The sequence below is a fragment of the Bombina bombina genome, chromosome 5 (genome assembly GCF_027579735.1).
Source record: "Bombina bombina isolate aBomBom1 chromosome 5, aBomBom1.pri, whole genome shotgun sequence".
Lineage (NCBI taxonomy): Eukaryota > Metazoa > Chordata > Amphibia > Anura > Bombinatoridae > Bombina > Bombina bombina.
In genome coordinates, this window is record NC_069503.1 from 755,696,586 (window position 1) to 755,724,110 (window position 27,525).

General features: G+C 42.6%; 1 protein-coding gene across 1 annotated transcript in view; it reads right to left on the reverse strand.

Annotated features, from left to right (window-relative positions):
- CTDP1 (CTD phosphatase subunit 1) overlaps window positions 1-27,525 on the reverse strand; it is a 750,130-nt gene that overhangs the window by 601,538 nt on the left and 121,067 nt on the right. Inside the window, exon 5 of the mRNA XM_053715845.1 lies at window positions 27,245-27,275. Coding sequence (XP_053571820.1) covers window positions 27,245-27,275 — 31 coding nt within the window. The remainder of the gene's footprint in view (window positions 1-27,244; window positions 27,276-27,525) is intronic.

The window sequence follows — 27,525 nt, forward strand, 5'->3', positions numbered from 1 at the left end:
GGAATAATTGTGCTTTATACAAAAAAATCATAACCACCACAAAAAAGGGTGGGCCTCATGGACTCTTGCTAATATGAAAGAAATGTATATTCTTACATAAATTATGTTTTCTTTCGTGTAATTAGCAAGAGTCCATGAGCTAGTGACGTATGGGATAATGACTACCCAAGACGTGGATCTTCCACGCAAGAGTCACTAGAGAGGGAGGGATAAAATAAAGACAGCCAATTCCGCTGAAAAAACTCCACAGGGTGGGCCTCATGGACTCTTGCTAATATGAAAGAAATGAATTTATCAGGTAAGTTCTTACATAAATTATGTTTTCTTTCATGGAATTAGCAAGAGTCCATGAGCTAGTGACGTATGGGATAATGACTACCCAAGATGTGGATCTTCCACGCAAGAATCACTAGAGAGGGAGGGATAAAATAAAGACAGCCAATTCCGCTGAAAAAAATCCACACCCAAAATAAAGTTTAAATCTTATAATGAAAAAAACTGAAATTATAAGCAGAAGAATCAAACTGAAACAGCTGCCTGAAGTACTTTTCTACCAAAAACTGCTTCAGAAGAAGAAAACACATCAAAATGGTAGAAATTAGTAAAAATATGCAAAGAAGACCAAGTGGCTGCTTTGCAAATCTGATCAACTGAAGCTTCATTCCTATACGCCCAGGAAGTAGAAACTGACCTAGTAGAATGAGCTGTAATCCTTTGAGGCGGAGCTTTACCCGACTCGACATAAGCATGATGAATCAAAGACTTTAACCAAGACGCCAAAGAAATGGCAGAAGCCTTCTGACCTTTCCTAGAACCGGAAAAGATAACAAATAGACTAGAAGTCTTTCGGAAATTCTTAGTAGCTTCAACATAATATTTCAAAGCTCTAACTACATCCAAAGAATGCAACGATTTTTCCTTAGAATTCTTAGGATTAGGACACAATGAAGGAACCACAATTTCTCTACTAATGTTGTTAGAATTCACAACCTTAGGTAAAAATTTAAAAGAAGTCCGCAACACCGCCTTATCCTGATGAAAAATCAGAAAAGGAGACTCACAAGAAAGAGCAGATAATTCAGAAACTCTTCTAGCAGAAGAGATGGCCAAAAGAAACAAAACTTTCCAAGAAAGTAATTTAATGTCCAGCGAATGCATAGGTTCAAACGGAGGAGCTTGAAGAGCCCCCAGAACCAAATTCAAACTCCAAGGAGGAGAAATTGACTTAATAACAGGTTTTATACGAACCAAAGCCTGTACAAAACAATGAATATCAGGAAGACTAGCAATCTTTCTGTGGAAAAGAACAGAAAGAGCAGAGATTTGTCCTTTCAAGGAACTTGCAGACAAACCTTTATCCAAACCATCCTGAAGAAACTGTAAAATTCTAGGAATTCTAAAAGAATGCCAAGAAAAATGATGAGAAGAACACCAAGAAATGTAAATCTTCCAGACTCTATAATATATCTTCCTAGAAACAGATTTACGAGCCTGTAACATAGTATTAATTACTGAGTCAGAGAAACCTCTATGACTGAGAATCAAGCGTTCAATCTCCATACCTTCAAATTTAAGAATTTGAGATCCTGATGGAAAAAAGGACCTTGCGATAGAAGGTCTGGTCTTAATGGAAGAGTCCATGGTTGGCTAGTGGCCATCCGGACAAGATCCGCATACCAAAACCTGTGAGGCCATGCTGGAGCCACCAGCAGAACAAACGAGCACTCCTTTAGAATCTTGGAAATCACTCTTGGAAGGAGAACTAGAGGTGGAAAGATATAGGCAGGATGATACTTCCAAGGAAGTGACAATGCATCCACTGCCTCCGCCTGAGGATCCCTGGATCTGGACAGATACCTGGGAAGTTTCTTGTTTAGATGGGAAGCCATCAGATCTATTTCTGGAAGTCCCCACATTTGAACAATCTGAAGAAATACCTCTGGGTGAAGAGACCATTCGCCCGGATGTAACGTTTGGCGACTGAGATAATCCGCTTCCCAATTGTCTATACCTGGGATATGAACCGCAGAAATTAGACAGGAGTTGGATTCCGCCCATACCAGTATTCGAGATACTTCTTTCATAGCCAGAGGACTGTGAGTCCCTCCTTGATGATTGACATATGCCACGGTTGTGACATTGTCCGTCTGAAAACAAATGAACGACTCTCTCTTTAGAAGAGGCCATGACTGAAGAGCTCTGAAAATTGCACGGAGTTCCAAAATGTTGATTGGTAATCTCACCTCCTGAGATTCCCAAACCCCTTGTGCTGTCAGAGACCCCCAAACAGCTCCCCAACCTGTCAGACTTGCATCTGTTGAAATCACAGTCCAGGTCGGAAGAACAAAAGAAGCCCCCTGAACTAAACGATGGTGGTCTGTCCACCACGTGAGAGAGTGTCGTACGATCGGTTTTAAAGATATTAATTGAGATATCTTTGTATAATCCCTGCACCACTGGTTCAGCATACAAAGCTGAAGAGGTCGCATGTGAAAACGAGCAAAGGGGATCGCGTCCGATGCAGCAGTCATAAGACCTAGAATTTCCATGCATAAGGCTACCGAAGGGAATGATTGAGACTGAAGGTTTCGACAAGCTGAAACCAATTTTAGACGTCTCTTGTCTGTCAGAGACAGAGTCATGGACACTGAATCTATCTGGAAACCTAAAAAGGTTACCCTTGTCTGAGGAATCAATGAACTTTTTGGTAAATTGATCCTCCAACCATGTTTTTGAAGAAACAATACAAGTCGATTCGTATGAGATTCTGCTAAATGTGAAGACTGAGCAAGTACCAAGATATCGTCCAAATAGGGAAATACCACAATACCCTGTTCTCTGATTACAGACAGAAGGGCACCGAGAACCTTTGTAAAAATCCTTGGAGCTGTTGCTAGGCCAAAACGGCAGAGCCACAAACTGGTAATGCTTGTCTAGGAAAGAGAATCTCAGAAACTGATAGTGATCTGGATGAATCGGAATATGCAGATATGCATCCTGTAAATCTATTGTGGACATATAATGCCCTTGCTGAACAAAAGGCAGAATAGTCCTTATAGTTACCATTTTGAATGTTGGTATCCTTACATAATGATTAAAAATTTTTAAATCCAGAACTGGTCTGAAGGAATTCTCCTTCTTTGGTACAATAAAGAGATTTGAGTAAAACCCCAGCCCCTGTTCCAGAACTGGAACTGGCACAATTACTCCAGCTAACTCTAGATCTGAAACACATTTCAGAAATGCTTGAGCCTTCACTGGATTTACTGGGACACGGGAAAGAAAAAATCTTCTTGCAGGAGGCCTTATCTTGAAGCCTATTCTGTACCCTTGTGAAACAATGTTCTGAATCCAAAGATTGTGAATCGAATTGATCCAAATTTCTTTGAAAAATCGTAATCTGCCCCCTACCAGCTGGGCTGGAATGAGGGCCGCACCTTCATGTTGACTTGGGAGATGACTTTGGCTTTCTAAAAGGTTTGGATTTATTCCAGACTGGAGATGGTTTCCAAACTGATACCGCTCTTGTAGGGGAAGGATCAGGCTTTTGTTCCTTATTGTGACGAAAGGAACGAAAACGATTAGAAGACCTAAATTTACCTTTAGATTTTTTATCCTGTGGTAAAAATGTTCCTTTCCCCCCAGTAACAGTTGAAATAATGGAATCCAACTGTGAACCAAATAATTTATTAACCTGGAAAGAAAGGGAAAGCAAAGTTGACTTATAAGACATATCAGCATTCCAAGTTTTAAGCCATAAAGCTCTTCTAGCTAAAATAGCTAGAGACATATACCTGACATCAACCCTAATGATATCAAAGATGGCATCACAAATAAAATTATTAGCATGTTGAAGAAGATTAACAATGCTATGAGAATCATGATCTATCACTTGCTGCGCTAAAGCTTCCAACCAAAAAGTTGAAGCTGCAGCAACATCCGCTAAAGATATAGCAGGTCTAAGAAGATTACCTGAACATAAGTAAGCTTTTCTTAGAAAGGATTCAATTTTTCTATCTAAAGGATCCTTAAAGGAAGTACTATCTGCCGTAGGAATAGTAGTACGTTTAGCAAGAGTAGAGATAGCCCCATCAACTTTAGGGATTTTGTCCCAAAACTCTAATCTGTCAGATGGCACAGGATATAATTGCTTAAAACGTTTAGAAGGAGTAAATGAATTACCCAAATTATTCCATTCCCTGGAAATTACTTCAGAAATAGCATCAGGGACAGGAAAAACTTCTGGAATAACTACAGGAGATTTAAAAACCTTATTTAAACGTTTAGATTTAGTATCAAGAGGACCAGAATCCTCTATTTCTAAGGCAATTAAGACTTCTTTAAGTAAAGAACGAATAAATTCCATTTTGAATAAATATGAAGATTTATCAGCATCAATCTCTGAAACAGAATCCTCTGAACCAGAGGAATCATTATCAGAATGATGATGTTCATTTAAAAATTCATCTGAAAAATGAGAAGTTTTAAAAGACCTTTTACGTATACTAGGAGGAATAACAGACATAGCCTTCTTAATGGATTTAGAAACAAAATCTCTTATGTTAACAGGAACAGGAGTATTAGATGTTGATGGAACAGCAACAGGTAATGTAACATTACTAAAGGAAATACTATCTGCATTAACAAGTTTGTCATGACATTCATTACAAACAACAGCTGGAGGAACAGATACCATAAGTTTACAGCAAATGCACTTAGCTTTGGTAGATCCAGCATCAAGCAGCGATTTTCCAGAAGTATCTTCTGATTCAGGCTCAATCTGAGACATCTTGCAATATGTAAAAGAAAAAACAACATATAAAGCAAAATTGATCAAATTCCTTAAATGACAGTTTCAGGAATGGGAAAAAATGCCAGTGAACAAGCTTCTAGGAACCAGAAGCAATAAACAATGAGACTTAAATAATGTGGAGACAATAATGACACCCATATTTTTTGGCGCCAAAAAAGACGCCCACATTATTTGGCGCCTAAATGCTTTTAGCGCCAAAAATGACGCCACATCCGGTAACGCCAACATTTTTGGCGCAAAAACGGCGCAACTTCCGGCGAAAGTATGACGTCAAGAATGACGCAATAAAATGAAGCATTTTCAGCCCCCGCGAGCCTAACAGCCCACAGGAAAAAAAGTCAAATTTTAAGGTAAGAAAAAAATTGATTATTCAGATGCATTATCCCAAATAATGAAACTGACTGTCTGAAATAAGGAATATTGAACATCCTGAATCAAGGCAAATAAATGTTTAAACACAAATATTTAGAACATTATATAAAAGTGCCCAACCATAGCTTGGAGTGTCACAAAAATAAGACTTACTTACCCCAGGACACTCATCTACATGTAGTAGAAAGCCAAACCAGTACTGAAACGAGAATCAGTAGAGGTAATGGTATATATAAGAGTATATAGTCGATCTGAAAAGGGAGGTAAGAGATGAATCTCTACGACCGATAACAGAGAACCTATGAAATAGACCCCGTAGAAGGAGATCATTGAATTCAAATAGGAAATACTCTCTTCACATCCCTCTGACATTCACTGCACGCTGAGAGGAAAACCGGGCTCCAACCTGCTGCGGAGCGCATATCAACGTAGAATCTAGCACAAACTTACTTCACCACCTCCACAGGAGGCAAAGTTTGTAAAAACTGATTTGTGGGTGTGGTGAGGGGTGTATTTATAGGCATTTTGAGGTTTGGGAAACTTTGCCCCTCCTGGTAGGAATGTATATCCCATACGTCACTAGCTCATGGACTCTTGCTAATTACATGAAAGAAAGGAGTAAAAAGCATCAAAGGAATTTGGAAATAATTGTGCTTTATACAAAAAAATCATAACCACCATAAAAAGGGTGGGCCTCATGGACTCTTGCCAATATGAAAGAAATGCATTTATCAGGTAAGTTCTTACATAAATTATGTTTTCTTTCATGTAATTTGCAAGAGTCCATGAGCTAGTGACGTATGGGATAGTAATACCCAAGATGTGGATCTCCACTCAAGAGTCACTAGAGAGGGAGGGATAAAAATAAAAACAGCCATTTTCCGCTGAAAAAATAATCCACAACCCAAAATATAAGTTTAATCTTTAAATGACAAGAAAAAAATTAAAACTTCAGCAAAAGAATCAAACAGAAACAGCTGCCTGAAGAACTTTTCTACCAAAAACTGCTTCTGAAGAAGCAAATACATCAAAACGATAGAATTTAGTAAATGTATGCAAAGAGGACCAAGTTGCCGCTTTGCAAATCTGATCAACTGAAGCTTCATTCTTAAAAGCCCACAAAGTGGAGACTGATCTAGTAGAATGAGCTGTAATTCTCTGAGGCGGGGTCTTACCCGACTCCAAATAAGCTTGATGAATCAAAAGCTTTAACCAAGAAGCCAAAGAAATAGCAGAAGCCTTCTGACCTTTTCTAGGACCAGAAAATAAAACAAATAGACTGGAAGTCTTTCTGAAATCTTTAGTAGCTTCAACATAATATTTCAAAGTGCTTACCAGATCCAAAGAATGTAAGGATCTTTCAAAGAATTCTTAGGATTAGTACACAAGGAAGGGACAACAATTTCTCTACTAATGTTGTTAGAATTCACAACCTTAGGTAAAAATTGAAATGAAGTCCGCAAAACCGCCTTATCCTGATGAAAAATCAGAAAAAGGAGACTCACAAGAAAGAGCAGATAGCTCAGAAACTCTTCTAGCAGAAGGGATAGCCAAAAGGAACAACACTTTCCAGGAAAGTAGTTTAATGTCCAAAGAATGCATAGGCTCAAATGGAGGAGCCTGTAATGCCTTCAAAACCAAATTAAGACTCCAAGAAGGAGAAATTGATTTAATGACTGGCTTAATACGAACTAAAGCCTGTACAAAACAGTGAATATCAGGATGTTTAGCAATCTTTCTGTGAAATAAAACCGAAAGAGCAGAGATTTGTCCCTCCAAGGAACTTGCAGACACACCCTTATCCAAACCATCCTGAAGAAACTGTAAAATTCTAGGGATTCTAAAAGAATGCCAAGAGAATTTATGAGAAGAACACCATGAAATGTAGGTCTTCCAAACACGATAATAAATCTTTCTAGAGACAGATTTACAAGATTGTAACATAGTATTAATCACCGAGTCAGAGAAACCTCTATGACTTGGTACTAAGTGTTCAATTTCCATACCTTCAAATTTAATGATTTGAGATTCTGATGGAAAAACGGACCTTGAGACAATAGGTCTGGCCTTAACTGAAGTGGCCAAGGTTGGCAACTGGACATCCGAACAAGCTCCGCATACCAAAACCTGTGTGGCCATGCTGGAGCCACCAGCAACACAAACGATTGTTCCATGATGATTTTGGAGATCACTCTTGGAAGAACTAGAGGCGGGAAAATGTAAGCAGGATGATAACACCAAGGAAGTGACAGCGCATCCACCTGAACATCCCTGGACCTGGACAGGTATCTGGGAAGTTTCTTGTTTAGACGAGAGGCCATGAGATCTTTCTCTGGAAGACCCCACCATCTGAACAATCTGAGAAAACACATCTGGATGGAGAGACCACTCCCCTGGATGTAAAGTCTGACGGCTGAGATAATCCGCCACCCAATTGTCTACACCTGGGATATGCACCGCAGAGATTAGACAGGAGCTGGATTACGCCCAAGCAAGTATCCAAGATACTTCTTTCATAGCTTGGGGACTGCGAGTCCCACCCTGATGATTAACATATGCCACAGTTGTGATATTGTCTGTCTGAAAGCAAATGAACGGTTCTCTCTTCAACAGAGGCCAAAACTGAAGAACTCTGAGAATTGCACAGAGTTCTGAAATATTGATTGGTAATCACGCCTCTGGTGATCTCTAACAGCACAAGGGGTTTGGAAATCTCAAAACAGCTCCCCAACCTGAAAGACTTGCGTCTGTAGTAATCACAGTCCAGGTTGGCCGAACCAAAGAAGCCCCTTGAATTAAACACTGGTGAATTAATCACCACGTCAGAGTGTGTCGAACATTGGGATTTAAGGATATTAACTGTGATATCTTTGCATAATCCCTGCACCATTGATTCAGCATACAAAGCTGAAGAGGTCTCATGTGAAAACGAGCAAAAGGAATCGCGTCCGATGCTGCAGTCATGAGGCCTAAAACTTCCATGCACATAGCCACTGAAGGGAATGACTGAGACTGAAGGTGCCGACAGGCTGCAACCAATTTCAAACGTCTCTTGTCTGTTAGAGACAGAGTCATGGAAACTGAATCTATCTGGAAACCTAAAAAGGTGACCCTTGTCTGAGGAATCAAGAAACTTTTTGGTAAATTGATCCTCCAACCATGTTTTTGAAGAAACAACACTAGTTGATTTGTGTGAGATTCTGCAGAACGTAAAGACTGAGCTAGTACCAAGATATCATCCAAATAAGGAAACACTGCAATACCCTGCTCTCTGATTACAGAGAGTAGGGCACCTAGAACCTTTGAAAAGATTATTGGAGCTGTTGCTAGGCCAAATGGAAGAGCAACAAATTGGTAATGCTTGTTTAGAAAAGAGAATCTCAGGAACTGATAATGTTCTGGATGAATCGGAATATGAAGGTATGCATCCTGCAAGTCTATTGTGGACATATAATGTCCTTGCTGAACAAAAGGCAGAATAGTCCTTATAGTCACCATCTTGAAAGTTGGTACTCTTACATAACGATTCAAAATTTTCAGATCCAGAACTGGTCTGAATGAATTTTCCTTCTTTGGGACAATGAATAGATATGAATAAAACCCCAGACCTTGTTACTGAAAAGGAACTGGCATGATTACCCCTGAAGACTCCAGGTCTGAAACACACTTCAGGAAAGCCTGAGCTTTTACTGGATTTGCTGGGATACGCGAGAGAAAAAAATCTTCTCACAGGAGGTCTTACTCTGAATCCTATTCGATACCCTTGAGAGACAATACTCTGAATCCATTGATTTGACAGAATTTATCCAAATATCCTTGAAAAACCTTAATCTGCCCCCTACCAGCTGAGCTGGAATGAGGGCTGCACCTTCATGCAGACTTAGGGGCTGACTTTGGTATCTTAAATGGCTTGGATTTATTCCAATTTGAGGAAGCCTTCCAATTGGAAACAGATTCCTTGGGGGGAAGGATTAGATTTTTGTTCCTTATTCTGACGAAAGGAACGAAAACGGTTAGAAGCCTTAGATTTACCCTTAGGTTTTTTTATCCTGAGACAAAAAAACTCCCTTTCCCCCCAGTAACAGTTGAAATAATAGAATCCAACTGAGAACTAAATAAATTATTACCTTTAAAAGAAAGAGTTAGTATCTAGACTTAGATGTCATATCAGCATTCCACGATTTAAGCCACAAAGCTCTTCTAGCTAAAATAGCTAAAGACATGGATCTAACATCAATTTTGATAATATCAAAAAATGACATCACAAATAAAATGGATTAGCATATTGCAGTAAGCGAATAATGCTAGATATGTCAGAATCCAATTCTTGTTGCACTAAATTCTCCAACCAGAAAGTTGATGCAGCCGCAACATCAGCCAAAGAAATTGCAGGTCTGAGAAGATGACTCTTGTGCAATAGAAAAGACAAAGCAGATATCTGTCCTTTTAAGGAACTAGCTGACAATCCTTTCTCCAATCCCTCTTGGAGAAAAGACAAAATCCTAGGAATCCTGATCTTACTACATGAGTAGCCTTTGGATTTGCACCAAATAGGATATTTATGCCATATCTTATGATAGATTTTCCTGGTGACAGGCTTTCGAGCCTCAATCACGGTATCTATGACTGACTCAGAGAAACCCCGCTTTGATAAAATCAAGCGTTCAATCTCCAAGCAGTCCGTTGCAGAGAAATTAGATTTGGATGCTTGAACGGACCTTGAATCAAAAGGTCCTGTCTCAGTGGCAGAGTCCATGGTGGCAGAGATGACATGTCCACCAGGTCTGCATACCAAGTCCTGCGTGGCCACGCAGGTGCTATCAAAATCACAAAGCTCTCTCCTGTTTGATTCTGGCAATCAGACGCGGAAGGAGAGGAAAAGGAGGAAACACATAAGCCAGGTTGAACTACCTGGGTACTGCTAGAGCATCTATCAGTACTGCCTGAGGATCCCTTGACCTGGACCCGTAACGAGGAAGTTTGGCGTTCTCACGAAACGCCATCAGATCCAATTCTGGTGTTCCCCAAAGCTGAACCAGTTGAGCAAACACCTCCAGATGGAGTTCCCACTGCCCGGATGAAAAGTCTGACGACTTAGAAAATCTGCCCCCCAGTTCTGGGATATAGATTGCTGATAGATGGCAAGAGTGAGTCTCTGCCCATCGGATTATTCTGGAAACTTCTATCATCGCTAAGGAACTCCTTGTTCCCCCCTGATGATTGATATAAGCCACAGTTGTGATGTTGTCCGACTGAAATCTGATTAATCTGGCCGAAGCCAGCTGAGGCCACGTCTGAAGAGCATTGAATATCGCTCTTAATTCCAGAATATTTATCGGTAGGAGGGCCTCCTCCCGAGTCCACAAACCCTGTGCTTTCAGGGAATTCCAGACTGCACCGCAGCCCAGTAGGCTGGCGCCCGTCGTCACTGCGGAAACACATTCCCTGGGACAGGTGATCCTGTGACAACCACCAGAGAAGAGAATCTCTGGTCTCCTGACCCAGATTTATCCGAGGAGATAAGTCTGCATAATCCCCATTCAACTGTCTGAGCATGCATAGTTGCAGTGGTCTGAGATGCAAGCGAGCAAACGGAACTATGTCCATTGCCGCTACCATTAGTCCGACTACCTCCATACAGTGAGCCACTGACGGCCGAGGAATGGAATGAAGAGCTCGGCTAAAATCTTTGATTTCCTGACCTCTGTCAGAAATATTTTCATGTCCACCGAGTCTATCAGAGTCCCTAGGAATGAAACTCTTGTGAGAGGGGAAAGAGAACTCTTTTTTACGTTCATCTTCCACCCATGAGATCTTAGAAAAGCCAACACGAAGTCCGTGTGAGACTTGGCTAGTTGGAAAGTCGACGCTTGAATTAGAATGTAGTCTAGATAAGGCGCCACTGCTATGCCCCGCGGCCTTAAAACCGCCAGAAGGGACCCTAGCACCTTTGTGAAAATTCTTGGAGCCGTGGCCAACCCGAAGGGAAGAGCCACAAACTGGTAATGCTTGTCCAGAAAGGCAAACCTGAGGAATTGGTGATGATCTTTGTGGATAGGAATGTGTAGATACGCATCCTTTAAGTCCACGGTGGTCATATATTGACCCTCCTGGATCATTGGTAAAATAGTCCGAATGGTCTCCATCTTGAAGGATGAGACTCTGAGGAATTTGTTTAGGATCTTGAGATCTAGGATTGGTCTGAAGGTTCCCTCTTTTTTGGGAACCACAAATAGATTGGAGTAGAACCCCTGCATCTGTTCTGTTCTTGGAACAGGGCAGATCACTCCCATGGTATATAGGTCTTCTACACAGCGTAAGAACGCCTCTCTTTTTGTCTGGTTTACAGACTATTGAGAAAGATGGAATCTCCCCCTTGGAGGAGAATCTTTGAAATCTAAAAGATACCCCTGGGTTACAATGTCTACAGCCCAGGAGTCCTGAACGTCTCGTGCCCAAGCCTGAGCAAAGAGAGAGAGTCTGCCCCTACTAGATCTGCTCCCGGATCGGGGGCTACCCCTTCATGCTGTCTTGGTGGCAGCAGCAGGCATCTTGGCCTGTTTACCTTTGTTCCAAGCCTGGTTAGGTCTCCAGACTGGCTTGGCTTGAGCAAAGTTCCCCTCTTGCCTTGCAGCAGGGGAAGAGGAAGCGGGACCACCCTTGAAGTTTCAAAAGGAACGAAAATTATTCTGTTTGGTCCTCATCTTATTTGACTTATCCTGAGGGAGGGCATGACCCTTCCCTCCAGTGATATCTGAAATGATCTCTTTCAGTTCAGGAACGAATAGGGTCTTACCCTTGAAAGGGATGGTCAAAAGCTTAGGATTTTAATGACACATCAGCCGACCAGGACTTAAGCCATAACTCTCTACGCGCTAAAATGGCAAAACCTGAATTCTTTGCCGCTAATTTAGCCAGATGGAAAGCGGCGTCTGTAATGAAAGAATTAGCTAGCTTAAGAGCCCTAATTCTATCCAGAATATCATCTAATGGGGTCTCCACCTGAAGAGCCTCTTCCAGAGCCTCAAACCAAAAGGCAGCTGCAGTGGTGACAGTAACAATGCACGCTATAGGCTGGAGAAGAAAACCCTGATGAACAAAAATTTTCTTTAGGAGACCCTCTAATTTTTTATCCATAGGATCTTTGAAAGCACAACTGTCCTCAATAGGTATAGTTGTACACTTAGCCAGAGTAGAAATAGCTCCCTCCACCTTAGGGACCGTCTGCCACGAGTCCCGCATGGTCTCGGATATGGGAAACATCTTAAAAATAGGAGGGGGAGCGAACGGAATACCTGGTCTATCCCACTCCTTAGTAACAATGTCCGAAATACTCTTAGGGACCTGAAAAACATCAGTGTAAACAGGAATCTCTAAATATTTGTCCATTTTACACAATTTCTCTGGAACTACAATAGGGTCACAATCATCAAGAGTCGCTAAAACCTCCCTGAGAAATAAGCGGAGGTGTTCTAGCTTAAATTTAAATGCCGTCATATCTGAATCTGTCTGAGGGAACATCTTTCCTGAATCAGAAATCTCTCCCTCAGATAGCAAATCCCTCATCCCTACCTCTGAACATTGTGAGGGTACATCGGATACGGCTACTAAAGTGTCAGAAGGCTCAGCATTTGTTCTTAACCCAGAGCTACTGCGCTTCCCTTGCAACCCAGGCAGTTTAGATAAAACCTCTGAGGGTAGTATTCATAACTGAGGCCATATCTTGCAAGGTGAAAGAATTAGACGCACTAGAGGTACTTGGTGTCACTTGTGCAGGCGTTACTGGTTGTGACACTTGAGGAGAACTAGATGGCAAAACCTGATTTCCTTCTGTCTGAGAATCATTCAGTACCAAACTCTTATAAGTCAAAATATGTTGTTTGCAATTTATAGACATATCAGTACATGTGGGACACATTCTAAGAGGGGGTTCCACAATGGCTTCTAAACATATTGAGCAATGAGTTTCCTCAATGTCAGACATGTTTACCAGGCTAGTAATGAGACAAGCAAGCTTGGAAAACACTTTATTCGATGAAAAAACAACAATGATAAAAAAACGGTACTGTGCCTTTAAGAGAAAAAAGGCATACACAAACTGCAAAACTGCTTAAAATTACCTCAAATTTTCCGAAATCTTTAAAGTAGAATCAATAAGCTTTAGTAAGATTGCACCACAAGCAATTTAAACAATTAACCCCCAAATATGGAAACCGGATTGACAAAGTGCCAAAAACCGGCAAACCCCCTGTCAGCACCTTGCCACAGCTCTGCTGTGGCGCCTACCTGCCCTTAGGGATTGGTAATGTGGGGATAAAGCTTCGATTTGGCCCAAGAGGTTCACCAGGACCCTCCGGTGTTGTAGCTTGCTGCTTGTCTAGAGAAAACAACTGCGCAACTGAGGCGCGAAAATAGGCCCCGCCCATCTCATTCGATGTTACTAAGGCCTCCAAAAAAACACACCAAGCGTTTTACCAGCCATGTGGGTTCTAAAAAACCCAAAAAGCCAAGTGTACCCTCAATACAGTTGTCCCTTAAAGTATTATTAACAGCACTCCCAGAACACACAACCGTTTGCTATATATCATTCAAACTGAGTGTCAACCATAGCCCTTTATGCAAGCTTAGCCATTTAAAAAACAGAATTTATGTTTACCTGATAAATTTCTTTCTCCAACGGTGTGTCCGGTCCACGGCGTCATCCTTACTTGTGGGATATTCTCTTCCCCAACAGGAAATGGCAAAGAGCCCAGCAAAGCTGGTCACATGATCCCTCCTAGGCTCCGCCTACCCCAGTCATTCGACCGACGTTAAGGAGGAATATTAGCATAGGAGAAACCATATGGTACCGTGGTGACTGTAGTTAAAGAAAATAAATTATCAGACCTGATTAAAAAAACCAGGGCGGGCCGTGGACCGGACACACCGTTGGAGAAAGAAATTTATCAGGTAAACATAAATTCTGTTTTCTCCAACATAGGTGTGTCCGGTCCACGGCGTCATCCTTACTTGTGGGAACCAATACCAAAGCTTTAGGACACGGATGAAGGGAGGGAGCAAATCAGGTCACCTAAATGGAAGGCACCACGGCTTGCAAAACCTTTCTCCCAAAAATAGCCTCAGAAGAAGCAAAAGTATCAAACTTGTAAAATTTGGTAAAAGTGTGCAGTGAAGACCAAGTCGCTGCCCTACATATCTGATCAACAGAAGCCTCGTTCTTGAAGGCCCATGTGGAAGCCACAGCCCTAGTGGAATGAGCTGTGATTCTTTCGGGAGGCTGCCGTCCGGCAGTCTCGTAAGCCAATCTGATGATGCTTTTAATCCAAAAAGAGAGAGAGGTAGAAGTTGCTTTTTGACCTCTCCTTTTACCTGAATAAACAACAAACAAGGAAGATGTTTGTCTAAAATCCTTTGTAGCATCTAAATAGAATTTTAGAGCGCGAACAACATCCAAATTGTGCAACAAACGTTCCTTCTTTGAAACTGGTTTCGGACACAGAGAAGGCACGATAATCTCCTGGTTAATGTTTTTGTTAGAAACAACTTTCGGAAGAAAACCAGGTTTAGTACGTAAAACCACCTTATCTGCATGGAACACCAGATAAGGAGGGGAACACTGCAGAGCAGATAATTCTGAAACTCTTCTAGCAGAAGAAATTGCAACTAAAAACAAAACTTTCCAAGATAATAACTTAATATCAACGGAATGTAAGGGTTCAAACGGAACCCCCTGAAGAACTGAAAGAACTAAATTGAGACTCCAAGGAGGAGTCAAAGGTTTGTAAACAGGCTTAATTCTAACCAAAGCCTGAACAAAGACTTGAACATCTGGCACAGCTGCCAGCTTTTTGTGAAGTAACACCGACAAGGCAGAAATCTGTCCCTTCAGGGAACTTGCCGCTAATCCTTTTTCCAATCCTTCTTGAAGGAAGGATAGAATCCTAGGAATCTTAACCTTGTCCCAAGGGAATCCTTTAGATTCACACCAACAGATATATTTTTTCCAAATTTTGTGGTAAATCTTTCTAGTTACAGGCTTTCTGGCCTGAACAAGAGTATCGATAACAGAATCTGAGAAACCTCGCTTCGATAAAATCAAGCGTTCAATCTCCAGGCAGTCAGCTGGAGTGAAACCAGATTCGGATGTTCGAACGGACCCTGAACAAGAAGGTCTCGTCGCAAAGGTAGCTTCCAAGGTGGAGCCGATGACATATTCACCAGATCTGCATACCAAGTCCTGCGTGGCCACGCAGGAGCTATCAAGATCACCGACGCCCTCTCCTGATTGATCCTGGCTACCAGCCTGGGAATGAGAGGAAACGGCGGAAACACATAAGCTAGTTTGAAGGTCCAAGGTGCTACTAGTGCATCCACTAGGGCCGCCTTGGGATCCCTGGATCTGGACCCGTAACAGGGAACTTTGAAGTTCTGACGAGAGGCCATTAGATCCATGTCTGGAATGCCCCACAGCTGAGTGACTAGGGCAAAGATTTCCGGATGGAGTTCCCACTCCCCCGGATGCAATGTCTGACGACTCAGAAAATCCGCTTCCCAATTTTCCACTCCCGGGATGTGGATAGCAGACAGGTGGCAGGAGTGAGACTCCGCCCATAGAATAATCTTGGTCACTTCCTCCATTGCTAGGGAACTCCTTGTTCCCCCCTGATGGTTGATGTACGCAACAGTCGTCATGTTGTCTGATTGAAACCGTATGAACTTGGTCCTCGCTAGCTGAGGCCAAGCCTTGAGAGCATTGAATATCGCTCTCAGTTCCAGAATATTTATCGGTAGAAGAGATTCTTCCCGAGACCAAAGACCCTGAGCTTTCAGGGATCCCCAGACCGCGCCCCAGCCCGTCAGACTGGCGTCGGTCGTGACAATGACCCACTCTGGTCTGCGGAATGTCATCCCTTGTGACAGGTTGTCCAGGGACAGCCACCAACGGAGTGAGTCTCTGGTCCTCTGATTTACTTGTATCTTTGGAGACAAGTCTGTATAGTCCCCATTCCACTGACTGAGCATGCACAGTTGTAATGGTCTTAGATGAATGCGCGCAAAAGGAACTATGTCCATTGCCGCTACCATCAACCCGATCACTTCCATGCACTGAGCTACGGAAGGAAGAGGAACGGAATGAAGTATCCGACAAGAGTCCAGAAGCTTTGTTATTCTGGCCTCTGTTAGAAAAATCCTCATTTCTGAGGAATCTATAATTGTTCCCAAGAAGGGAACCCTTGTTGACGGGGATAGAGAACTCTTTTCCACGTTCACTTTCCAGCCGTGAGATCTGAGAAAGGCCAGGACGATGTCCGTGTGAGCCTTTGCTCGAGGGAGGGACGACGCTTGAATCAGAATGTCGTCCAGGTAGGGTACTACTGCAATGCCCCTTGGTCTTAGCACCGCTAGAAGGGACCCTAGTACCTTTGTGAAAATCCTTGGAGCAGTGGCTAATCCGAAAGGAAGCGCCACGAACTGGTAATGTTTGTCCAGGAATGCAAACCTTAGGAATCGATGATGTTCCTTGTGGATAGGAATATGTAGATACGCATCCTTTAAATCCACCGTGGTCATGAATTGACCTTCCTGGATGGAAGGAAGGATAGTTCGAATGGTTTCCATCTTGAACGATGGGACCTTGAGAAATTTGTTTAAGATCTTGAGATCTAGGATTGGTCTGAACGTTCCCTCTTTTTTGGGAACTATGAACAGATTGGAGTAGAACCCCATCCCTTGTTCTCTTAATGGAACAGGATGAATCACTCCCATTTTTAACAGGTCTTCTACACAATGTAAGAACGCCTGTCTTTTTATGTGGTCTGAAGACAACTGAGACCTGTGGAACCTCCCCCTTGGGGGAAGTCCCTTGAATTCCAGAAGATAACCCTGGGAGACTATTTCTAGCGCCCAAGGATCCAGAACATCTCTTGCCCAAGCCTGAGCGAAGAGAGAGAGTCTGCCCCCCACCAGATCCGGTCCCGGATCGGGGGCCAATATTTCATGCTGTCTTGGTAGCAGTGGCAGGTTTCTTGGCCTGCTTTCCCTTGTTCCAGCCTTGCATTGGTCTCCAAGCTGGCTTGGCCTGAGAAGTATTACCCTCTTGCTTAGAGGACGTAGCACCTTGGGCTGGTCCGTTTTTACGAAAGGGACGAAAATTAGGTCTATTTTTTGCCTTGAAAGGCCGATCCTGAGGAAGGGCGTGGCCCTTACCCCCAGTGATATCAGAGATAATCTCTTTCAAGTCAGGACCAAACAGCGTTTTCCCCTTGAAAGGAATGTTTAGTAGCTTGTTCTTGGAAGACGCATCAGCCGACCAAGATTTCAACCAAAGCGCTCTGCGCGCCACAATAGCAAACCCAGAATTCTTAGCCGCTAACTTAGCCAATTGCAAAGAGGCGTCTAGAGTGAAAGAATTAGCCAATTTGAGAGCATTGATTCTGTCCATAATCTCCTCATAAGGAGGAGAGTCACTATCGAGCACCTTAATCAGTTCATCAAACCAGAAATATGCGGCTGTAGTGACAGGGACAATGCATGAAATGGGTTGTAGAAGGTAACCCTGCTGAACAAACATCTTTTTAAGCAAACCTTCTAATTTTTTATCCATAGGATCTTTGAAAGCACAACTATCCTCTATGGGAATAGTGGTGCGTTTGTTTAAAGTAGAAACCGCTCCCTCGACCTTGGGGACTGACTGCCATAAGTCCTTTCTGGGGTCGACCATAGGAAACAATTTTTTAAATATGGGGGGAGGGACGAAAGGAATACCGGGCCTTTCCCATTCTTTATTAACAATGTCCGCCACCCGCTTGGGTATAGGAAAAGCTTCTGGGAGCCCCGGCACCTCTAGGAACTTGTCCATTTTACATAGTTTCTCTGGGATGACCAAATTTTCACAATCATCCAGAGTGGATAATACCTCCTTAAGCAAAATGCGGAGATGTTCCAATTTAAATTTAAATGTAATCACATCAGATTCAGCCTGCTGAGAAATGTTCCCTAAATCAGTAATTTCTCCCTCAGACAAAACCTCCCTGGCCCCCTCAGATTGGGTTAGGGGCCCTTCAGAGATATTAATATCAGCGTCGTCATGCTCTTCAGTAACTAAAACAGAGCATCCACGCTTACGCTGACAAGGGTTCATTTTGGCTAAAATGTTTTTGACAGAATTATCCATTACAGCCGTTAATTGTTGCATAGTAAGGAGTATTGGCGCGCTAGATGTACTAGGGGCCTCCTGAGTGGGCAAGACTCGTGTAGACGAAGGAGGGAATGATGCAGTACCATGCTTACTCCCCTCACTTGAGGAATCATCTTGGGCATCATTGTCATTATCACATAAATCACATTTATTTAAATGAATAGGAATTCTGGCTTCCCCACATTCAGAACACAGTCTATCTGGTAGTTCAGACATGTTAAACAGGCATAAACTTGATAAGAAAGTACAAAAAACGTTTTAAAATAAAACCGTTACTGTCACTTTAAATTTTAAACTGAACACACTTTATTACTGCAATTGCGAAAAAACATGAAGGAATTGTTCAAAATTCACCAAACTTTCACCACAGTGTCTTAAAGCCTTGAAAATATTGCACACCAATTTTGGAAGCTTTAACCCTTAAAATAACGGAACCGGAGCCGTTTTAAGCTTTAACCCCTTTACAGTCCCTGGTATCTGCTTTGCTGAGACCCAACCAAACCCAAAGGGGAATACGATACCAAATGACGCCTTCAGAAGTCTTTTATAAGTATCAGAGCTCCTCTCACATGCGACTGCATGCCATGCCTCTCAAAAACAAGTGCGCAACACCGGCGCGAAAATGAGACTCTGCCTATGCTTTGGGAAAGCCCCTAAAGAATAAGGTGTCTAAAACAGTGCCTGCCGATATTATTATATCAAAATACCCAGAATAAATGATTCCTCAAGGCTAAATAAGTGTTAATATCAATCGATTTAGCCCAAAAAAAGTCTACAGTCTAAATAAGCCCTTGTGAAGCCCTTATTTACAATCGTAATAAACATGGCTTACCGGATCCCATAGGGAAAATGACAGCTTCCAGCATTACATCGTCTTGTTAGAATGTGTCATACCTCAAGCAGCAAAGGACTGCAAACTGTTCCCCCAACTGAAGTTAATTGCTCTCAACAGTCCTGTGTGGAACAGCCATGGATTTTAGTTACGGTTGCTAAAATCATTTTCCTCATACAAACAGAATTCTTCATCTCTTTTCTGTTTCTGAGTAAATAGTACGTACCAGCACTATTTGAAAATAACAAACTCTTGATTGAATAATGAAAAACTACAGTTAAACACTAAAAAACTCTAAGCCATCTCCGTGGAGATGTTGCCTGTACAACGGCAAAGAGAATGACTGGGGTAGGCGGAGCCTAGGAGGGATCATGTGACCAGCTTTGCTGGGCTCTTTGCCATTTCCTGTTGGGGAAGAGAATATCCCACAAGTAAGGATGACGCCGTGGACCGGACACACCTATGTTGGAGAAATAAACTCCTGCTTGAAGAAAAATAAAAACTAACAGTTTATCACCTCTTTCACTTTACCCTTCCTGCTTAGAGCCGGCAAAGAGAATGATTGGGGGGTGGAGTTAAGGGGGGAGCTATATAGACAGCTCTGTTGTGGGTGCTCTCTTTGCCACTTCCTGTTAGGAAGGATAATATCCCACAAGTAAGGATGAAACCGTGGACTCGGTACATCTTGCAAAAGAAAAGTAGTCAATTAGAGAAAAAGACTAAACCCCAGGTAAGAAAAATATTTCTTAAAACCAGAATTTATGTTTACCTGATAAATTACTTTCTCCAACGGTGTGTCCGGTCCACGGCGTCATCCTTACTTGTGGGATATTCTCCTCCCCAACAGGAAATGGCAAAGAGCCCAGCAAAGCTGGTCACATGATCCCTCCTAGGCTCCGCCTTCCCCAGTCATTCGACCGACGTAAAGGAGGAAAATTTGCATAGGAGAAATCATATGATACCGTGGTGACTGTAGTTAAAGAAAATAAATTATCAGACCTGATTAAAAAAACCAGGGCGGGCCGTGGACCGGACACACCGTTGGAGAAAGTAATTTATCAGGTAAACATAAATTCTGTTTTCTCCAACATAGGTGTGTCCGGTCCACGGCGTCATCCTTACTTGTGGGAACCAATACCAAAGCTTTAGGACACGGATGAAGGGAGGGAGCAAATCAGGTCACCTAGATGGAAGGCACCACGGCTTGCAAAACCTTTCTCCCAAAAATAGCCTCAGAAGAAGCAAAAGTATCAAATTTGTAAAATTTAGTAAAAGTGTGCAGTGAAGACCAAGTCGCTGCCTTACATATCTGATCAACAGAAGCCTCGTTCTTGAAGGCCCATGTGGAAGCCACAGCCCTAGTGGAATGAGCTGTGATTCTTTCAGGAGGCTGCCGTCCGGCAGTCTCGTAAGCCAATCTGATGATGCTTTTAATCCAAAAAGAGAGAGAGGTAGAAGTTGCTTTTTGACCTCTCCTTTTACCAGAATATACAACAAACAAAGAAGATGTTTGTCTAAAATCCTTTGTTGCATCTAAATAGAATTTTAGAGCACGAACTACATCCAAATTGTGCAACAAACGTTCCTTCTTTGAAACTGGATTCGGACACAAAGAAGGCACGACTATCTCCTGGTTAATGTTTTTGTTAGAAACAACTTTCGGAAGAAAACCAGGTTTAGTACGTAAAACCACCTTATCTGCATGGAACACCAGATAAGGGGGAGAACACTGCAGAGCAGATAATTCTGAAACTCTTCTAGCAGAAGAAATTGCAACCAGAAACAAAACTTTCCAAGATAATAACTTAATATCAACGGAATGTAAGGGTTCAAACGGAACCCCCTGAAGAACTGAAAGAACTAAATTGAGACTCCAAGGAGGAGTCAAAGGTTTGTAAACAGGCTTGATTCTAACCAGAGCCTGAACAAAGGCTTGAACATCTGGCACAGCTGCCAGCTTTTTGTGAAGTAACACAGACAAGGCAGAAATCTGTCCCTTCAAAGAACTTGCAGATAATCCTTTCTCCAAACCTTCTTGAAGAAAGGATAGAATCTTAGGAATTTTTACCTTGTCCCAAGGGAATCCTTTAGATTCACACCAACAGATATATTTTTTCCATATTTTGTGGTAGATTTTTCTAGTTACAGGCTTTCTGGCCTGAACAAGAGTATCAATGACAGAATCTGAGAACCCTCGCTTTGATAAGATCAAGCGTTCAATCTCCAAGCAGTCAGTTGGAGTGAGACCAGATTCGGATGTTCGAACGGACCTTGAACAAGAAGGTCTCGTCTCAAAGGTAGCTTCCATGGTGGAGCCGATGACATATTCACCAGGTCTGCATACCAAGTCCTGCGTGGCCACGCAGGAGCTATCAAGATCACCGAGGCCCTCTCCTGATTGATCCTGGCTACCAGCCTGGGGATGAGAGGAAACGGCGGGAATACATAAGCTAGTTTGAAAGTCCAAGGTGCTACTAGTGCATCTACTAGAGTCGCCTTGGGATCCCTGGATCTGGACCCGTAGCAAGGAACCTTGAAGTTCTGACGAGAGGCCATCAGATCCATGTCTGGTATGCCCCACAATTGAGTAATTTGGGCAAAGATTTCCGGATGGAGTTCCCACTCCCCCGGATGAAATGTCTGACGACTCAGAAAATCCGCTTCCCAATTTTCCACTCCTGGGATGTGGATTGCAGACAAGTGGCAGGAGTGAGTCTCCGCCCATTGGATGATTTTGGTCACTTCTTCCATCGCCAGGGAACTCCTTGTTCTCCCCTGATGGTTGATGTACGCAACAGTCGTCATGTTGTCTGATTGAAACCGTATTAACTTGGCCTTTGCTAGCTGAGGCCAAGCCTTGAGAGCATTGAATATCGCTCTCAGTTCCAGAATATTTATCGGGAGAAAAGATTCTTCCCGAGACCAAAGACCCTGAGCTTTCAGGGGTCCCCAGACCGCGCCCCAGCCCACCAGACTGGCGTCGGTCGTGACAATGACCCACTCTGGTCTGCGGAAGCTCATCCCCTGTGACAGGTTGTCCAGGGACAGCCACCAACGGAGTGAATCTCTGGTCCTCTGATCTACTTGTATCGTCGGAGACAAGTCTGTATAGTCCCCATTCCACTGACTGAGCATGCACAGTTGTAATGGTCTTAGATGAATTCGCGCAAAAGGAACTACGTCCATTGCCGCTACCATCAAACCTATTACTTCCATGCACTGCGCTATGGAAGGAAGAGGAACAGAATGAAGTATTTGACAAGAGTTTAGAAGTTTTGATTTTCTGGCCTCTGTCAGAAAAATCCTCATTTCTAAGGAGTCTATTATTGTTCCCAAGAAGGGAACCCTTGTTGACGGAGATAGCGAACTTTTTTCTACGTTCACTTTCCACCCGTGAGATCTGAGAAAGGCCAGGACAACGTCCGTGTGAGCCTTTGCTTGTGGAAGGGACGACGCTTGAATCAGAATGTCGTCCAAGTAAGGTACTACTGCAATGCCCCTTGGTCTTAGCACCGCTAGAAGGGACCCTAGTACCTTTGTGAAAATTCTTGGAGCAGTGGCTAATCCGAACGGAAGCGCCACAAACTGGTAATGCTTGTCCAGGAATGCGAACCTTATGAACCGATGATGTTCCTTGTGGATAGGAATATGTAGATACGCATCCTTTAAATCCACCGTGGTCATGAATTGACCTTCCTGGATGGAAGGAAGAATTGTTCGAATGGTTTCCATTTTGAACGATGGAACCTTGAGAAACTTGTTTAGGATCTTGAGATCTAAGATTGGTCTGAATGTTCCCTCTTTTTTGGGAACTACGAACAGATTGGAGTAGAACCCCATCCCTTGTTCTCCTAATGAAACAGGATAAATCACTCCCATTTTTAACAGGTCTTCTACACAATGTAAGAATGCCTGTTTTTTTATGTGGTCTGAAGACAATTGAGACCTGTGGAACCTCCCCTTTGGGGGAAGCCCCTTGAATTCCAGAAGATAACCTTGGGAGACTATTTCTAGTGCCCAAGGATCCAGAACATCTCTTGCCCAAGCCTGAGCGAAGAGAGAGAGTCTGCCCCCCACCAGATCCGGTCCCGGATCGGGGGCCAACATCTCATGCTGTCTTGGTAGCAGTGGCAGGTTTCTTGGCCTGCTTTCCTTTGTTCCAGCCTTGCATTGGCCTCCAGGCTGGCTTGGCTTGAGAAGTATTACCCTCTTGCTTAGAGGACGTAGCACTTGGGGCTGGTCCGTTTCTGCGAAAGGGACGAAAATTAGGTTTATTTTTGGCTTTGAAAGACCTATCCTGAGGAAGGGCGTGGCCCTTGCCCCCAGTGATATCAGAGATAATCTCTTTCAAGTCAGGGCCAAACAGCGTTTTCCCCTTGAAAGGAATGTTAAGCAATTTGTTCTTGGAAGACGCATCCGCTGACCAAGATTTTAGCCAAAGCGCTCTGCGCGCCACAATAGCAAAACCAGAATTTTTCGCCGCTAACCTAGCCAATTGCAAAGTGGCGTCTAGGGTGAAAGAATTAGCCAATTTGAGAGCATGAATTCTGTCCATAATCTCCTCATAAGAAGAAGAATTATTATTGAGCGCCTTTTCTAGTTCATCGAACCAGAAACACGCTGCTGTAGTGACAGGAACAATGCATGAAATTGGTTGTAGAAGGTAACCTTGCTGAACAAACATCTTTTTAAGCAAACCTAATTTTTTATCCATAGGATCTTTGAAAGCACAACTATCTTCTATGGGTATAGTGGTGCGTTTGTTTAGAGTAGAAACCGCCCCCTCGACCTTGGGGACTGTCTGCCATAAGTCCTTTCTGGGGTCGACCATAGGAAACAATTTTTTAAATATGGGGGGAGGGACGAAAGGTATACCGGGCCTTTCCCATTCTTTATTTACAATGTCCGCCACCCGCTTGGGTATAGGAAAAGATTCGGGGGGCCCCGGGACCTCTAGGAACTTGTCCATTTTACATAGTTTCTCTGGAATGACCAAATTCTCACAATCATCCAGAGTAGATAACACCTCCTTAAGCAGAGCGCGGAGATGTTCCAATTTAAATTTAAATGTAATCACATCAGGTTCAGCTTGTTGAGAAATTTTCCCTGAATCTGAAATTTCTCCCTCAGACAAAACCTCCCTGGCCCCCTCAGACTGGTGTAGGGGCACTTCAGAACCAATATCATCAGCGTCCTCATGCTCTTCAGTATTTTCTAAAACAGAGCAGTCGCGCTTTCGCTGATAAGTGGGCATTTTGGCTAAAATGTTTTTGATAGAATTATCCATTACAGCCGTTAATTGTTGCATAGTAAGGAGTATTGGCGCACTAGATGTACTAGGGGCCTCCTGTGTGGGCAAGACTGGTGTAGACGAAGGAGGGGATGATGCAGTACCATGCTTACTCCCCTCACTTGAGGAATCATCTTGAGCATCATTTTCTCTAAATTTTGTGTCACATAAATCACATCTATTTAAATGAGAAGGAACCTTGGCTTGCCCACATTCAGAACACAGTCTATCTGGTAGTTCAGACATGTTAAACAGGCATAAACTTGATAACAAAGTACAAAAAACGTTTTAAAATTAAACCGTTACTGTCACTTTAAATTTTAAACTGAACACACTTTATTACTGCAATTGTGAAAAAGTATGAAGGAATTGTTCAAAATTCACCAAAATTTCACCACAGTGTCTTAAAGCCTTAAAAGTTAAACACTAAAAAACTCTAAGCCATCTCCGTGGAGATGTTGCCTGTACAACGGCAAAGAGAATGACTGGGGAAGGCGGAGCCTAGGAGGGATCATGTGACCAGCTTTGCTGGGCTCTTTGCCATTTCCTGTTGGGGAGGAGAATATCCCACAAGTAAGGATGACGCCGTGGACCGGACACACCTATGTTGGAGAAATGTTTATTTTTCCCAAATATGAAACTGACAGTCTGCAGAAGAAAATACATGAACCTGACTCATGGCAAATATAAGTACAATACAGGCAGTCCCCGGGTTACAGACATCCGACTTAAGTACAACTCATACTTACAGAGAAAATAGAGCTTTATTGCCAATCCTTTACAGGATAAACCAAAATACTCAAAATCCAATTGTCACAAGGACAGAAAGTGATGTGAAATTTTCTAAACAGGGGCACAGATAGCAAAACAAACTTTTCCCCATGCTTTCCAAAACTAAAAAAATGTTTGGCTAGAGTTTCACCTAAATAAAGTGCCTGTTCCAACTTACATACAAATTCAACTTAAGAACAAACCTACAGAACCTATCTTGTTCGTAACCTGGGGACTACCTGTACATATATTTAGAACTTTATATAAAAGTGCCAAACCATAGCTGGGGTGTCTTAAGTAATTAAAAACATACTTACCGAAAGACACCCATCCACATATAGCAGATAGCCAAACCAGTACTGAAACAGTTATCAGTAGAGGTAATGGTATATGAGAGTATATCGTCGATCTGAAAAGGGAGGTAGGAGATGAATCTCTACGACCGATAACAGAGAACCTATGAAATAGGCCCCCGTTAGGGAAATCATTTCATTCAATAAATGATACTCCCCTTCACATCCCTCTGACATTCGCTGTACTCTTAGAGGAATCGGGCTTCAACAAGCGCATGTCAACGTAGAAATCTTAGCACAAACTTACTTCACCACCTCCATAGGAGGCAAAGTTTGTAAAACTGAATTGTGGGTGGGTGAGGGGTGTATTTATAGGCATTTTGAGGTTTGGGAAACTTTGCTCCTCCTGGTAGGATTGTATATCCCATACGTCACTAGCTCATGGACTCTTGCCAATTAAATGAAAGAAATACCTGGGCAGCAATATCTACAGGCAAATAAGATCCGCCAGGAGACAGAGGAATTGCAGGGCACTGCATGTGACGCCATTAAGGCTTGAGACAGTCAAGGAAAAAGCTGTGGCATTGCCAGAACCGCTTCATCCTGAGAGACATAGGGCTGAGAGATCTCCATAAACTGAGATCCAAGCTAAGCATGCAGCACATAATTGAAGACAAACTTACATTTTTGCCACAATACATCACAAATATGTTAAACTGGTGATAAGAGACACTTATCCACTGTATTACAGAGGACCTTTAATATGAAAATATTCTATTAAAAAAATTACTATTTACTGTCCCTTTAAGAACAGTACACTGGTAACAATTCACAAAGTGGATTTAGAAACGATTAACGCATGCATTTATTAAACAGTCCTAGAACCCTTAAAGAGCTCAGCTCAGCATGTTTTTACTCTGTCATGCACAGTATCAGCATGTCGCTCAGGTTCTCCAAGAAAACTGCTTAACTCAGTAAAAAATGGCAGAACTTCCCTGCCGAAAATCAACAAGCAACAGCGTGAAATAAATTCAACAGAAAGCCGCTCCGCTAAAAAATGAAAGCGGAGAAGTTGTCACGTGACACACCAAAGCAAACAGAGCCCAGAGAGAAAGCGCGCGCTTCTTCTCCCTGAAAATGAAATGACGAAATCCACAGGGCACCAGATGTTAGAGAAAAGCACAATTGCAAAGCGCTTACAACGTGTGTCTCATCAATAAGTCAGACAGTATATATCTTTGTGCTGCATTCAAGAGTTGTGAAGCATACTCTACTGTAAAAACATCCCCGTCAGTTTTAAATACTTTAGGACACTAACACAGATATGCATAAGCATTGTAAACCGCTCTAAGCCGAACACAGAGAGTGACTATTCCACTGTCAGGATCTCAACAGAGCAATTATGTCTCAAGCACGCTTAGCGCAACATACAGCCCAGCCCATGATAGATAAAAAAGGGGAAACTTTTAAAATTCCATTAAAAAAGTAATAATCCCTGCCTCAGTTTAATCACAAGATCAGTGCCTGCTCCCTGCCATTAAACATCCTTTATAAAGGATTTGTGTCCCACATTAAGTGCATAGAGCTTTTAACCCCTTCCGTGCCAGCCTCCGAGCCTCAGAACACTAAAGGCACTTACCTGCACCTTTAGCTGTCTGGCAGGAAGACAGCTCACCCGACATGAGAGGAAGGTGCTCCTCAGAGACCTGTTAAAAAAAAAAAAAAGAAAAAAAGGACAGAGTAAACCTACTCTGGCTTTCTATACAGGGGCAGCAACGTTAGGAACGTGTGGGGTGGACCTCACTGCAATTTCCTAACTGCTTAAAAGCCCCCACTGCCCTACTGAAGAGGAGTACAGCTAAACCCAATCTTGAAAGAAAAGATCAGAGCAAACCTACTCTGGCTTTCAAAATAATAAAATCTTGATTGAAGTGAAATAACTTAAATCTTCTTCAG